The following is a 15,745-nucleotide window of genomic DNA, read 5'->3' on the forward strand; positions in this document are numbered from 1 at the left end:
TTTTTTAAAAATCACAATTTTGGGGGTGTCTGGGTGGCTCAGCTGGTTAAGCGTCCGACTTCAGCTCAGGTCATGATCTCATGGGTCATGATTCTAGCCCCACACCGGGCTCTGTGCTGACAGCTCAGAGCCTGGAGCCTGCTTCAGATTCAGTGTCTCCCCCTCTCTCTGTCGCTCCCGCGCTTGTGCACTATCTCTCTCAAATATAAATAAACATTAAAAAAAATTTTTTTAATCACAATTTTGTGATCCCTATCAAAATAACAGATGCAGGGAACAAAATTAATAAGTGCATACACCAGGGGACAGGTAAAAAGTACAAACTTAACACATATCCACCAAATGCAATAGATCCTGGTTTGAACAAATTCCTAAAAAGACAGCTCTGCATTAAAATGGAGACTGATATTAATAAATTACTAATTTTGTTAGATATAATAGTATTACAGCTTTGTTTCTTTAAAATGTCTACTTGTTGCTGATAAAACTATTTGAGGTTGAAATGATACAGTATCTGAAATATGCTCCAAAATACTCAAAGCATACATAAGTATGATAACCTGAGAGATATTGATAACTTGTGAATGTGGGAGATAGGTTCAGAGTTTACCATTAGACTGTTATAGTGACAAATTCCTTAACAAGAGCTCAAATGGATTTATTTCTTTCAGCATTTTAAAGGCTTTCTGCCAATGTTTTTTAGACTCTAACGTGTGGTTGTCAAGTTCAATGACATTCTTATTCAAAGACTATTTTTGATCTGTTTTTCCCCATCAGGAAGTTCTTAGGAGTGTCCTTCCTTTGATTTCCAGGGAGTTATAAAATTTGAGAACAGTGTACTTTTTTAACAAGTATGTGGACTTATCATTGTTTGCACCAAACAAGCTACTAACAAACAGTCTTTAGTTTAGGTCTGGGAAATTTACATGTTTTGTTTCCTTAACATACTAATAAGATTCTCCACTTCTGTCTTCTCTTTCTGGAGCTCCTACAAGATTAGATACTGGACCTCATATGAACCTCTAATTCTCCTTTCTTCCCCTCTCACCTGGAGAGCTCCTCAACCGTTTCTTCCAATGCTTCACTGAATTTGAAATTTCTGCTTTTGAAATTTCATCCCAGAAACACTGTCACCCACCTCCCCTTTTTTCTTGCACACCAGTTTTCTTCTTCTTTTTTTTTTTTTTTTCAATGTTTATTTATTTTTGGGACAGAGAGAGACAGAGCATGAACGGGGGAGGGGCAGAGAGAGAGGGAGACACAGAATCGGAAACAGGCTCCAGGCTCCGAGCCATCAGCCCAGAGCCCGACGCGGGGCTCGAACTCCCGGACCGCGAGATCGTGACCTGGCTGAAGTCAGGCGCTTAACCGACTGCGCCACCCAGGCGCCCCTAGTTTTCTTCTTTTAATTAGATTACATCTGTCTGAGGTTGCGAATTTTCATTTCCTCAAAGCGTTTTTGTTCCCTATTGTCTATTTCCTTTTAGTTTCCTTTTTTCTGTTGTGTCTCTCTCTTTTAGACTGGAAGCTCTAAGATGCCTAACAATTCCTAGGTGTGTCCATTATGTGTTCAACAGGTTAACAAGAAAAATTACAAGCTCTAATTACAAGCTCTGTGTGTTCAAGTTGGGCTTTTCAACTGGTAGAGGCCAGCTGGCATTTTTGTTGAGATCTTCAAATATCAGGGCCTTTTCGGTCATCTTTCTGGAGTGATTTAATTTTCCCAGGAAGGATCCCTCAATGCCGCCTGGGGTATCAAGCATAGAAGCTCGAAGTCTAAAGCCAAGCAGGGGACAAAGGCTCACCATCCTAACGTTCAGTGTGACAACTTTCATTTAATCCCCATCTTTAGTTTAGGAGCTCACCCTTGCCCTACTCTGTATCTGGAATCCCTCTGGCTTATCAGACAATATACTTCCCGTCACTTGTGATGCGGAAACATAAAATTCGTCACTCCTTATTCAATTTTTTAAAACAACCCCCCTGTTCATGGCCCCTGGTTCACTCCTATATTCTATGGTACTACTACATCTAATTCCTGGGTCTTTCCACGGTTTTGAAGATCAAACAAGTTGTTTTTCTTTTTCTTCTATTTTTTTTTAAATTGAAGTTTAGTTGTTACACAATGTTTCATTAGTTTCAGGTGTACAAGAGTGATTCAATAAGTCTATATATTATGCTATGCACACCCCAAGTGTGGCTACCATCTGTCACCAAACGATGCTATCACAATGCCACTTATTATATTCCCAGGCTCTAAGTTTTATCTCTGTGACTTACTCATTCCATAACTGGAAGCCTGTTCCTGCCACTCCCCTTCCCCCATTTTGCCTATCCCCTCAACAGCACCCCCATTTGGTAACCATTAGTTCGTTCTCTGTATTTATGGGACTCAAACAAGCTGCTTCTTATCAGTATTATGTAACTAACCTTGGGCTCTTGGGTTTCATATTCTTCCTTAGTCATTTATTCTTTCTCATCCAATCGTTAGCTCAAGGGTTAAAGATGCCTCTAACTTTCATTAAAGATAAAAACTGCACTTCAACTCGTTATTTTGTTGGTTATTTGCAAAAGAAAGGTTGAAAAAACCTTACTACCATCTTCAAATTGGAAGCCCTCTATTTTCCTTTATGCAAATACTCTCATTTATTAGAGAGCTGAAGTATTATAAGAACTTTAAAGCAAATTTAAGTAAATCCTGAGCCTTCAATGACTCCCATTATAAAATTAGAGATACATTTCACACAGAAGTTTCTATGTGTTCTTCAAAATTAAGTAAAAAGTGTTAAAAATTATATTAATAAAAAAACTAAATTTCTGATAAAAAAATACTATTACTTGTAGTTCAACAATAATTTGAGTGTGCAGTATCAGACTTTTGGAAGGGAATCATAGAAGATGAAGCTGGAACAATAAAACTAGATGATATAGAGCACTGAATGTCAGGAAAAATAGCAATAAATGGAGCATTTACTATGCATGAGTGTACAAAATGTTCTGCACACATTATCTCAAATGCCACATGTTAATAATCCTTTGAGACAGGCATCATTTTTCCCCTTTTCCCAGAAAAGAAACTAAAGCTTTTGCTCATGGTCACAGAGCTGGTAAGTAAAGGAGTGAGCCTGTAGCTTCAATTCCAGATCCTAGGACACTGACAACTACTAGAGAATTAAGGAGACTAACAATAACCTTTGCAGAAAAAAATATGAGAATGGATGCTAAAGAATGGACTGGGGATGGAGTGGGGAGAGGGAATGGAATCTGTAGATTAATTAGGAGACTGTCAGTAAGAGTACACAAGGAATGGGGTGTCTGGTGGCTCAATCAGTTAAGCGTCTGACTTCGGCTCAGGTCATGATCTCACGGTTTGTGGGTTCGAGTCCCACGTGAGGCTCTGTGCTGACAGCTTGGAGCCTGCTTCAGATTCTGTGTCTCCCTCTCTCTCTGCCCCTCCCCTATTTGCACTCTGCCTCTCTCTCAAAAATAAATAAACAGTAAAAAAATTAAAAAAGAAAAGGACACAAGGAAGGACTTGGGACAGTGGCAGCAGAAATGTCTTTTCAGACAGCTTTATCATAGCCTTTTTGAAAAGGAGATAATAAAAGCATACTGAGAACTGTCATCTCTGCTTAGTAATAGAGGCTTGTCAGAGACAGGTACAACTGCATTGTACACATTCCTGGTTGGCATTCAAGCTACTGAGAAATATTATATTCTTCGTTCCTGGGCACTTAAAATTAGGTATGGTCATGTGATTGACTTTGGCCTGTAAACCACAAGGGGGAGTTACTCGTGCACTTCTAGGCAGACACTTTAAGTGCCAAAATTGGTACGCAATGCTATTTTATCCTCTACCACAGGGACATGGCCTATGTCAATGCATAGAGTATACTACATCAAATAACTAATAGACTGTGGTCCACTAAAACTCAGCAAATTAACAGTCTATGATCATTGTTCATATGTGACTTTATTAAATGTATAGTCTGAGAAGGAGAAAGAGAAAAGAACAAAGAAAACGGAGCACAGTTTAAGAGACTTGTGGAACACTACCATGCATAAAAACATGTACAGTGAGAGTCCCAAAGGCAAGGCAAGAGAAGGAAGTAGAAAAAATAACAAATAACGGTTGAAAATGTCCCTAATCTGATAAAGACATAAATCTAACCATCCACGTAAGGTCAGAAAATTCCAAATAGAATTTTAAAAGATCCATACCATGATACATTATATTCAAACTACCGAAAGACAAAGAGTCTTGAGAGCTGCAGGAAAAGTGACACATCATATACAACAAGGGATCCTCAGTAAGATTAGCAGCCAATTTCTCATCAAAAACCATGGAGGCCAGAGGCAGTGGGATGACATATCTCAAGTGCCGAAAGAAAAAATGTCAACCAGGAATTCTATACCCAGAAAAATTATCCTTCAAAAATAAAGGAGAAATTAAGAGATTTCCAAACCAATGAAAGTTAAGAGAATTTGTTGCAAGTAGACCTTAACTACCAGAACCCCTAAAAGGAGTCCTTTGTGAAGAAACAGAAAGACAATAGAGAATAATCCAGTCTTACAAAGAAACAAAAGAAAAATGATAAAGGTAGCTACACAAGTAAATATAAAGCCAGCAGTGCTATATTTTTGGTTCAAAAATCCACCTTTTTACCTGTGTGATTTAAAAGACTAATACCTAAAATAGTAATTATAAAGCTATATGTTGGGCACATAATGTATGAAGATGTAATGTGTCACAATAAGAACATAAAAAGGGAGGGACAGATATGTACAGGAACATACTTTTTATATACTATTGAAGCTCAATTGTTTTTTAATGCATTCAGGTTGTTGTGAGTATAAGATGTTAAATGCACTCCTCAAGGCAACCACTAAGAAAATAACATACAGAAAATGAAATGAGAAAGGAATCAGAATGGTACATCACAAAAAATCAAACACAAAAGAAGGCGTTAATGGAAGAACTGAGGGACAAAAAGATATGACACACAGAAAACTAACAGCAAAATGGCAGAAGTCCTTCTTTATCAGTAATCACTTCAAATATCACTCAATTAAACACTCCAATTAAAGGCAAACACTGTCAGAATGGATTTTTTAAAAATATGATTCCATTTCAAATCAAAGTTTTCTATAAGAGACTTACTTTAGATCCAAAGACCCTGAAAGGATGGAAAGAGATCTTCCATACAAACAGCAATTAAACACAGCAAGGTGTTAATAAGAAGACAAAGGACATTACAGACAATCCTCAACTTAAAATGACTTGACTTACATTTTTCCAACTTTACAATGATGTGGAAGTGCCACGCATTCAGTAGAAACCTTACTTCAAATCTGATCTTTCTCCAGGCTAGAGATACAATATGATAATCTTGTGATGTTGGACAGAGGCAGGAAGCACAGCTCCCAATCAGCCAGGAGATCCCAAGGGTAAACAACTGATACACTTAACAAAAATTCTGTACCTGGGGAACCTGGGTGGCTCAGTCAGTTAAGCAACAGACTCTGGATTTTGGCTCAGGTCGTAATCTTGCAGTTGTGAGATCAATTCCCGCCTGAGTATGCAGCCTGCTTAGGATTCTCTCCTTCCCTCTCTCTCTGTTCCTTTCCACTTGTGCTCTCTCTCTCTCTCAAAATAAATAAACTTAAAAAAAAAAAATCCTGTACCTGTACAACCATTCTGCTTTTCACTTTCAGTACAGTATTCGATAAATTACATGAGCTATTCGACACTTTATTATAAAATATGCTCTCTGTTACATGATTTTGCCCAACTGTAGGCTAATGTAAGTGTTCTGAGCACATTTAAGATAGGATGAGCTAAACTTTGATGTTTGGTAAACTAAATGCATTTCCAACTTAATATTTTCAATTTGCAATGGATTTACTGGGGTAAAACCCCATTTAGGTCAAGGAAGATCTGTACATGTAATAAAAATGTCAATTCAGCCAGAAGAGTACCACAATTACAAACAGATACACCACAAATATACGAAGCAAATAATGGCCAAACTGAAGGGAGAAACAATTCTATCATAACAGCAGCTGGGAATTTCAATATCCTACTTCCATCATCGAGAGAACCAGACAGAAGTTCAGAAGGGAAAGAAAGAATCTAAACACTATACACCATTTAGACCTAAAATAAATACGAATACTCCACCCAGCAGCAGCACAATACATGTTCTTTCTCAAATGCACAGGAACATTCTCCAGGACAGAACATCTTTCTGGACAGAAAAATATCTCCGTAAATTTCAAAAGACTGAAATCATACAAAGTATCTTATCTCACTACAATTTAGTAAAAGTAGACATCAATCATAAAAGGCAAACTAGAAAATTCACAAATGTGGAAATTAAACATCGCTTAACCAACAGGTCAGAGAAAACCCAAAAGGAAATTAGAAAATACTTTGAGACTGATGAAAATGAAGACACAACATCATGGGATAAAGTAAATGCAGCGCTTATAGGAAGATTTACAGCTAAAATGCTTACACTGAAGAGGAAAAAAGATCTCGAATCTATAACCTAATTTTACACCTTAAGAAACTAGAAAAAGGAGCAAACTAAACTCAAAACCAACAGAAAGAAGGAGATAATAAAGACTGGATATGAACAAAATAGAGAACAGAGAAAAAAAAAATCAATGAAAGCAAATTAGTTCTTCAGAAACTAATAAAGTTGAAAAAACTAAGAAAAAAAAGATGACTTATTACTAAAATCAGAAGTTAAGGTGGGGACATTACTACTGGATTTGGAGAAATAAAACAGATTACAAGAGAATCCACATATTTAGTGAACTTAAATCCCCTACTTCTCTGGACATAATATCCAGTAGAGGCAGATTATGTTTAATAATTCAGAAGGCAGCCTAGATAACAATAACAACTGCAACTTACTAAGAACACGCTAACTTGTTTTTCTCATTTTATACACACAAAAGCATAAAAAGGGACTTGAAAAGCAGCTTTTCCAAAGTGACTGTGAAAAGGAGAGACTAGATACAACCCAGGTATCTCTAATTTATAAATGGATTCTCTTCTCTACATCTCTAAACTGCTGTATCTTTACCTCAAGTAGTAACATCAAGTCCAGTATCATTAAAAAAAGTAGGAAAAATGAAATCAAGCCCATTCCAGAGTTTTGTTTTACTACCATATTTTTCATTAATTAAAAGTACAGTTTCTCAGCTCTCCATTCTAATGAATGTAAGGCATTCTTGTCAACAAGCAGCCCCCATGGGGCAATAAAACCTCCATAGGGTAGGTCAACTATTAATCAAACTTCCCACAGCCTTGAGGAAGCAGACTCCCATCAAACTGACGAAAATCAAAACTCAAACTACAGTACTCAGAAATAGGTCATAAAAATTACAAAGGATGTCTTAAAAGAAAAAAAAATGCCTCTAATTTATGTCAACTGTGCTTTGGAGGGCTAAACAAGGTGACACAGAAAACTGTCACCACACAATTAAATTCAGCAGGCATTTACTGCAACAGCCTCTGCTGTGTAGGAGATCTCAAATACATTCAAGGCCAGCTGAAGAAAATACTAATGTGGTAGATAACCGAATGGATCTGGGAGGTGGAGAGGATGGACAGGACCTTCAGGAGTACAGCTGATCATGCAGGATCTCTCCTGTCAAGGTAACTAACCTAAGTCTGTGCTTTCCTCACAAGTATAGCTCGAGTCCTGCAAGCAAAACTTCCCCTGACAACCTAGCACATTCCTCTAGCTGCTAGTACCACTTTGGGGAATCATTCGTTCACTTGGCATCTGCTTTTTATCACCATTACCTTTGAACAGTTCTCTCTTCATGAGCAGCTTATCCCTCCTTAGCACCCTATACAAATAGGAGGCATATAATAAATGTTTGATAATGATAATGAAGATCTCATTCCAGATTTTCAAATCTTTTTTCCTCTGATTTTAGTAAGGTATAACTGGCATAGAACACTATGATATTAAGAGATAAAACATGATTTGATATATATATATATATATTATAAAATGATTACCACAACATTAGTTAACAACCATCACTTTGTGATGAGAACTTGTAAGACCTACTTCCTTAGCAACTCGATTTTTTGAATCTTAAAATGATTCTGGAACGTGCTATGCTTAATCTAGGGACTTCTGGCAATTCTAGGTGGTGAATTCTGGCACCAAGAGGCTCTGGTTCTCCAATTAGTTACAGAAAGGCTTAGAAAGGTTTCTTTCCTCAAACTCCATGCCTCGTATTTGATCATTTGTAGTCAACACAATTGTTTACTAGAGTATCAACAATGAAAGTGTTTCTGGGTGAAATAATGATTATCTTGGATGTGCTATAACACACTCCAGTGAAAAAAGATGGGAAACTGTTCAAGCTGACTGATGGGCACACAGGCGGCCAGTTTATTATTATACCAATAGAGTAACTAACTAGTACCAAAGTAGCCCTCCAGAAACAACAAAACCCTGGCCAAAATTTATGCAACAACTATAGTCAGACACTTGTGAATGGGCAGCACAGGACTGTGATCCTGACTGAAGAAAAACAAAGTTTTCTGATAGAAGTCACTTTTCAGACTACCATGTAGGACGGGAGAACCCAAACATAGTTTAGCACTCTCAGTACGTTGAGGAAAAAAAGATTAAAGTTCAGGAAACTATAAGTGACCATTTGTGGAGGAGTATCAGAGGCCGAAGATACAGAGAAAGAGCTCTAGAAACCTTCCAGGTTCCCCTGGAGTCTGCATGAATACTAAGCTGTGTGTACATACATGGTGAGACCCCACAATGCCCGCCAAAGAATAACTGGCAGGGTTTTAAGCTATGAAGTTCATACAGGGCTGGGAGACATTCCAGTTCTGACCACCCAGGGAGAATACACCTTGTTCAGGACCAGATCATTCAATAGAGAGCTCAGAAGGGCTCAGCTAGCCTACAGTAAAGGTTGAACCCACCCTAAAATCATACAAACAGACTTCAAACAGTTCAAGGCGATCTACAATTTAACAGCCACTCAAAACACAAAATCTCAACATTCCTTAAGGAAAAGAAAACTCAGACACTCGATAATGTTGCACAGTTTCCATCATCTGATCTAAAATCAACAGACATGTGATACGACCCAGCAATTCTACTCCCAGGAATTTATTTACTCGGGAGATATAAAGCTATAACTGCAGGGTAAACTGGGAATGGAAACTAAAAAGAAGCAGACAAGGTTCACAATTTCACTTTTCATTGTTTTTTGTTGTTTTTTTTTTTTTTAAGCACGATGGGATTGTACATGAGGGATCAGCTATTTATTGGGTATGAGGGAGGACAGGAGAGTTGAGAGAAAAGCTTTATATGATATTATGTTTGACTTGAGCTTCTAAACGAGGTGATACAGTTTTGATAAGTAAAACACGTAGTCAGGGAGGCGCACCAAGAAAATAGCGAATGAACAGACATTACATAGGAATTGGGATTTCAGTGGACTAAAGGTAGGTGTGGCCAATAGGGGAGTAGTTTTCAGTGCCCAGAATTTATACAGTTACATCGCCATCAATGTTATAAGTGTTCATGCAGTTATGATGTAAGCTAACACATAAAATATATAAAGTTCAATACATACGTACATTTACAGAATATATACATACTGAAATCAAATGACACATGTAATATTTTGAGAAGATCAAAGGGAATAAAAAATATTAGGATAACTAACATACTTTTCAAGTTTATAAAATTAATTTAGAACAAGGTACACTGTTAGAAAGAATACTCTAATTCTACAAAACTTGAAGGGAAAAAAGTAGATAAAGTTGATTTTCCCGAAAACACTAAAATTTTATTAGTAAAATGTTGGGGGAAACTTTCACATCTGTAATCCAGACCTTTTCTCCTCTAAATGTGATATAATTTCAGTAAAATTTCTGTCCCTTAAATGTTACAGGATTTTTGAAAGAGCAGGTCATGTTTAAATTAGAAAATGTGAACCTCGGGGCACCTGGATGGCTCAGTCAGTTAAGCATCCGACTCTGGCTCAGGTCCTGAGCTCAGAGTTCATGAGTTCGAGCCCCACATGGGTCTCTGTGCTGACAGCTTGGAGCCTGGAGCCCCCTTCGAATTCTGTGTCTCCCTCTCTCCCTCTGCCCCTCCCCCGCTCTCAAAAATAAACTTAAAAAAAATTTTTTTTAAAAGAAAGAAAATGAGAACTTTGAAGAGCTATTCCCTACTTGCTTCCCACCTGACACTACTTCTTTACGTCAGCTGGTAAAAAGTCTGAAATCTAATAAACTATGTTGGGGGTGAGGAAAAGGAAACCAGAGGTTGAGTTTTAATAGTTGTTTTGGAGGTTTTTTCCGGTGAAGATAATCTGTATATCTTTAATATAATTAAATTTACTGAATTTTAGAATATATATATATATTTTTTAAATAAAACTTTGTCCTCAGGAAGGCTGGTCTCTGACAAAAAAGGTTGACAGAGTGGAAAGACAGAATAAAAGAAAAAAATCTCTACTCTCAACAAAGTATACATTATGATGACACATTTAAATGATTTTCATTATGATAAAATTAAATATGATTCACAGCTTTAAGATCCACTAAACTCATATTTAAACATAAACAAATGAACACATTCATTCCAGCGAAACATAAGTTATTTCTGATTTCTCCCTGGCACAGTTTCTTCCATTACTTTCAATGCCAGTTCCAAGATATGGAAGAAAAAGCCAAGATGACCTTTAGTGGACAAGTCCATCCACTGGTCTGTATAGCTCACATGAAAGGACATTTTAATACGGAATGAAATGTACAAAGGCACAAAAGATATAAGAGGTGAAACTTATCAATCAAAGAAATAAATGACCTCTGAGGATAAAGAGTCATGTGATAAGGATGCCACCACTGTTGAAAGTGGACTCCCAACATCGACAGGAAGAATGCTGGACACACTAGGTGGAAACTACAAAAGATGATGGGGATATCTGACCTGTTCTCAGCTGCAGCATAATGGAAAAAGACATGCAGTCTAAGGTTAAGATGCTGTCACACAATACAGAGAAGCGGAGATACTCTAGAAAAACTCATGTGATGAACTCATAAAATTTACAGAAGAGAAACAAGGGATAACAGTGTTTCTATAACCGAACAGAATACAACTAACTACTGGCCTCAATTACACTGCCTCTATTCTTTACTATTACATATATAAACCACTCCAGATCCTTTGTCCTATTTTTGACTCCCTACTCCTCAAATAAACCCCAAACTAACAGATGACTAGATGGGCATAAATAAGGTTGAGGCAGTAAAGTACTGGTCATTAAGAGTAATACACTATTGGGGCACCTGGGTGGCTCAGTCGGTCCAGCATCTGACTTCATTTTTGGCTCAGGTCATAATCTCATGCATTTGTGGATTCGAGCCCCGCGTTGGGCTCCACACTGACAGTGCAGAGCCTGCTTGGGTTTATCTCTGCCCTCCCCCCAACAGTGTCAATAAATAAACTAAAAAAAAAAAAAAAAAAAAAAAGAGTAATACACTATAAGCTAAACACTTACGTCTGAATCATGGCCATGCCACTTACTAGTGACTATCGACTGGTCAGTTACTTACCCTCTCTGTGCTGCGGTAATTGTACCTAACTACCTCAACAGGGTTGTTACAAGGATTAAATTAGTTAGAAAAAGTGCTTCGAATATTGTCTTGACAGAGCTTACAATGGCACAGATGGCGATGATGATACACTGTCAAAACTAAACATTTTTTTTAAACTCTCCTCAGATCCATGTATGAATCACTTTCCAAGTTTTAAAAACATGAACTCCTATATTCCTCCCAACAAACTGAAGAAACAAATATTCTTATTCCCATTTTATAAATAGGTTCTACAGAAAATCTAAGAAACTAACCAGGGTACAGTAGCCTGGCACTAAAATATACAAGGAGATTCTAATTTGCTCTGCAAAACTGTTTCCCTATAAGATATTTTGTTGGATTTTATATAGCAATTACTAGAAGTTAAACTGGGAAAGTACATTATCAAGTCAAATATTAAAAAACTAAAAATCACTTAACATATACATATAAAATATGATTTACACATTAAATCACTTTTTATATATTTATTCGGACAGAATCACTTAAAATATTAGAAACACAGTAAAAATGTGGTGAAGGAAAAAGTATTTAAAAATAGTATTAACAGCAGCAGCTGTCCTTTATTAATTTTCCCACAAACTAGGCAGTTACGTGAGCACTTAATACACATCTCATGTAATCCTATGAAATAATCATTGCGGTTGTCCACTGTACAGATGAGGAAACTCTGGTTTGGAAGGTATTAAGTAATTTGACAGAAGTTACACAGCTGAAAAGAGGAGTGGACGCCCAATGCCAGGTCTACAGGACGCCAAAACCTCGCCCTTTGACTAAGGCAATGCACTCCTCATGCCACTAGGGCAGGACACACTCTCCCGAGCCACAGAGTGAAACCCATGATGGTCAAGACAGTGGAAGAAAGCCCACACTTTTAAAACACACAATGTATTTTATTTAGTCCTCTAGGCTATATACTGTCAAATGCAGCAAAGTTCACGCACTATCAGAACTACTACTTAGTTAAGGGGCGTCCTCTACAGTCTTAAAATCAGAAGGTAAGCAACTCTTTTTAAATCCTCTGCAACACCAAGTGAGTCTCAAAACACTATTCCAAATCACTGTAAACATATGAAATCGTGGTAGTGACTTGAAATAATGGAAATGGTATTTTTCATTGTGTCGACAGATGTTATCTCCCTACCCTGCCCATCTATACTAGTATAAATCAAGTAATTATAGGAGCATGTCTACATCAAGCAAGAAAATGGGTTTAAATGTGCTAGTTCAAAATGCACAAGTAAATGAAATTAAAGACACTAATTACAACAGTTCTTCAAAAGGCTCACAAAATTATCACTTAGAATGAAAAAGTAAGTTTTATATTACCCATAAAACTGCATTTAAAATTTCTAAATACATCCTATCAAAATATCCATAACACGTTAAACAGTAGTACAATTTATATACCGAAAGAGTTTTTGCATTAAAATTTTTTATTGAAAAAATCAAATTAAATTCCATCATTTAAAGAATTTCTGTACTTTACAAAAGATTTCCAAAAGTCAACTTACACCTCAACTAATACTATAGTACAAAAATAGGTGGCTTATGGAATCAGAAAACATAGATAGTTCCTTAAAATCTATGCTAAAGAGGGGCGCCTGGGTGGCGCAGTCGGTTAAGCGTCCGACTTCAGCCAGGTCACGATCTCGCGGTCCGTGAGTTCGAGCCCCGCGTCAGGCTCTGTGCTGACGGCTCAGAGCCTGGAGCCTGTTTCCGATTCTGTGTCTCCCTCTCTCTCTGCCCCTCCCCCGTTCATGCTCTGTCTCTCTCTGTCCCAAAAATAAATAAACGTTGAAAAAAAAAAATTAAAAAAAATAAAAAATAAAATAAAATCTATGCTAAAGGGATCTGAGTTACATTCTACATGGCCTACATTTCCCTTTCCCAAAGTGTATTCTCAAGAATTTTAACCAGTATTGAGCAACTTTCATAACACAATTTTTTAAATAAAATTTTGCATCGTTTATACATTTTTCAAATACATTGACACTCTTAAACCATAATGAATATACTGTATGTAAATAAAAAATCCTGGAAAATTCAAAAGCTGAAAGAAGCTGAAAACTCACTAAAGTTCTACCATTTAGGAGCAATTACTATACACATATATTGCTCTAGCTTTTTTTAAGATAATTTTTGTTTTGTTTTGCAAAGTTGCAGTCACATTACATGTATAATTTTATGTGACTCGTTTCTCTACTCAGCATAATATGATCAGGTTCTCAAGTTTATAAATGTTTTGAAATATTACATTTAATGATTATATATTATTTGAGAAGAATGTACCACAGTTAACTTCCATACCAAAATTCTCTATTATCACACTTTTGTGTAGATCTACTATCAGAAGCTTGTAAGAACACATTTTACTATTCCTCTACTGGCAGAGCAGTAATTTTTAAAAAAACAAAAACTACCTTTACATATTAAAACTGTATGTTTCTAAAAGATTTGTTTTTAATGTTTTGAGTTACTAGTATTTAGTTTGAGCTACTAATTAACACAAGTTTCTTTTGTGTTTGTTAGTTATATTTCCTCTTATTACTTTTACCCATTTATCTTTTGAAATCTTTGGGTTTCTTAGCAATTTGTCTCCTTAAAATATAAGATATATTTTATACATAAAATTACATAAAATATAGTATTTTATGAAAATATAAAGATAGAAAGCCTCAGCCCTATTTACTGAAAAAACTTCCTCCAGTTTGTTACTTTTAACGCTGTTCTTTTTTTCCTGTTAATTTTGAGAAATTTAAACTTTCATATATTAAAATGTATTTTCTAATTTCTTATATACCTAATAAATTCTGGCCATCTCCTACCATCTAGAAGTGTGGTAAGTATTCACTTATATATTCATCCAGCTTTAATGGTTTGATCTTTTGCTTTAAAATTAGGATGTTCTTTTATTTCCAAAGTTATTTCAATAAAATGTTCTTTTATTTCAAAAGTAAAGCAAAAATTTTAAGGAAAAAAAATGCAAAACATACACAACAACATAGCTTAAAGATCAAGTTCTAACCAAGAGGTAACCCCTGCTTGGGGTACACTTTTTTTCTCTGCATGTATAAAACACTACAGGAGTTAAGTGTCAGTAACTTATATTGACATTTCATTTCTTTCCCTCCTGATGTTTTAGCTCCCCCCCTAACAAGGCCTGGAGAATGCTAGACTATATTAGTATTGATCCTGAATGTCCAAGAAGAGATACAGTACATTCACCCAAGATTCCCAAGTAACTAATTACTTAGTTACAGAATTCTTTATTCAAGTAATGATAGTTAGAGGAGACCTGGCAATTTTTGACATACTATTTTTAAAATACTGACTTGGCTTTATTTTATTCACTTCAGACAATGCAAAACTGGGATGTTTTTTATGAATATAAAGTATGCAAGTCAATTGTTAAAAGAATGAAAGACAACAAACTTACTTGGGATACACTGGTTCATAAAGGTACTTGTCCCCTCTTGTAGATGTAATATGAAAAAACAAGATGTAGCCATATGCAGTCTGAAAGATAAATTTTATTTGCCATGAATTAAAGGGTAAGGCTATGACTAAAACCTTGTATTTCATTTTTATATATTCTTACTTTGAAAACACTTCACTCTTGGGAACCCTCTTCTGAAGAGCTATAGTCTAACTATCCAATTAAAACAAAAAGACTTTAATACAACCCATCTTGTTTAACGTAACCCATGAAGAGTTTTTATAATATTTCATAGATGTCACTGAAATCAACAGTTCATACTATGTTGTAGACATTAATACTCTAAAATTAAATTCTACTACTCAATAGCAGATGATTATTTTGCAAAATATACAGACCTTTTTGAACTCAGCAACATGGCAACTAATTTTTCTAATTTTTAAAGCAACAATGTCACCAAATAACAACAGTAGAAAATCCTTCACTCAACTCAAAGTTTACACAACATAACTTCAAAATGACATATTTACTTATTTCAAAATCAATCGACTGGCTTCTGATTTGCTATAAAATATACCAAGACACAGAATAAAAACAGAGCAAATCTTCAGTTTCCAAATTTGAAGATCAGTTAATTTTTC

The 15,745-nt window shown here is 36.0% G+C and overlaps 1 protein-coding gene across 3 annotated transcripts in view; it reads right to left on the reverse strand.

Annotated features, from left to right (window-relative positions):
- The window catches only part of RIC1 (RIC1 homolog, RAB6A GEF complex partner 1), a 135,584-nt gene that overhangs the window by 59,831 nt on the left and 60,008 nt on the right, over window positions 1-15,745 (reverse strand). For all 3 annotated transcript variants that reach the window (XR_006295066.1, XM_043566525.1, XM_043566524.1), the window contains exon 3: window positions 15,105-15,184. Coding sequence is in view for 2 of the 3 variants with exons in the window: in XM_043566525.1 (XP_043422460.1) it covers window positions 15,105-15,184 (80 nt within the window). In the remaining variant the exon portion in view is untranslated. The remainder of the gene's footprint in view (window positions 1-15,104; window positions 15,185-15,745) is intronic.

The sequence above is a fragment of the Prionailurus bengalensis genome, chromosome D4 (assembly GCF_016509475.1).
Source record: "Prionailurus bengalensis isolate Pbe53 chromosome D4, Fcat_Pben_1.1_paternal_pri, whole genome shotgun sequence".
NCBI lineage: Eukaryota > Metazoa > Chordata > Mammalia > Carnivora > Felidae > Prionailurus > Prionailurus bengalensis.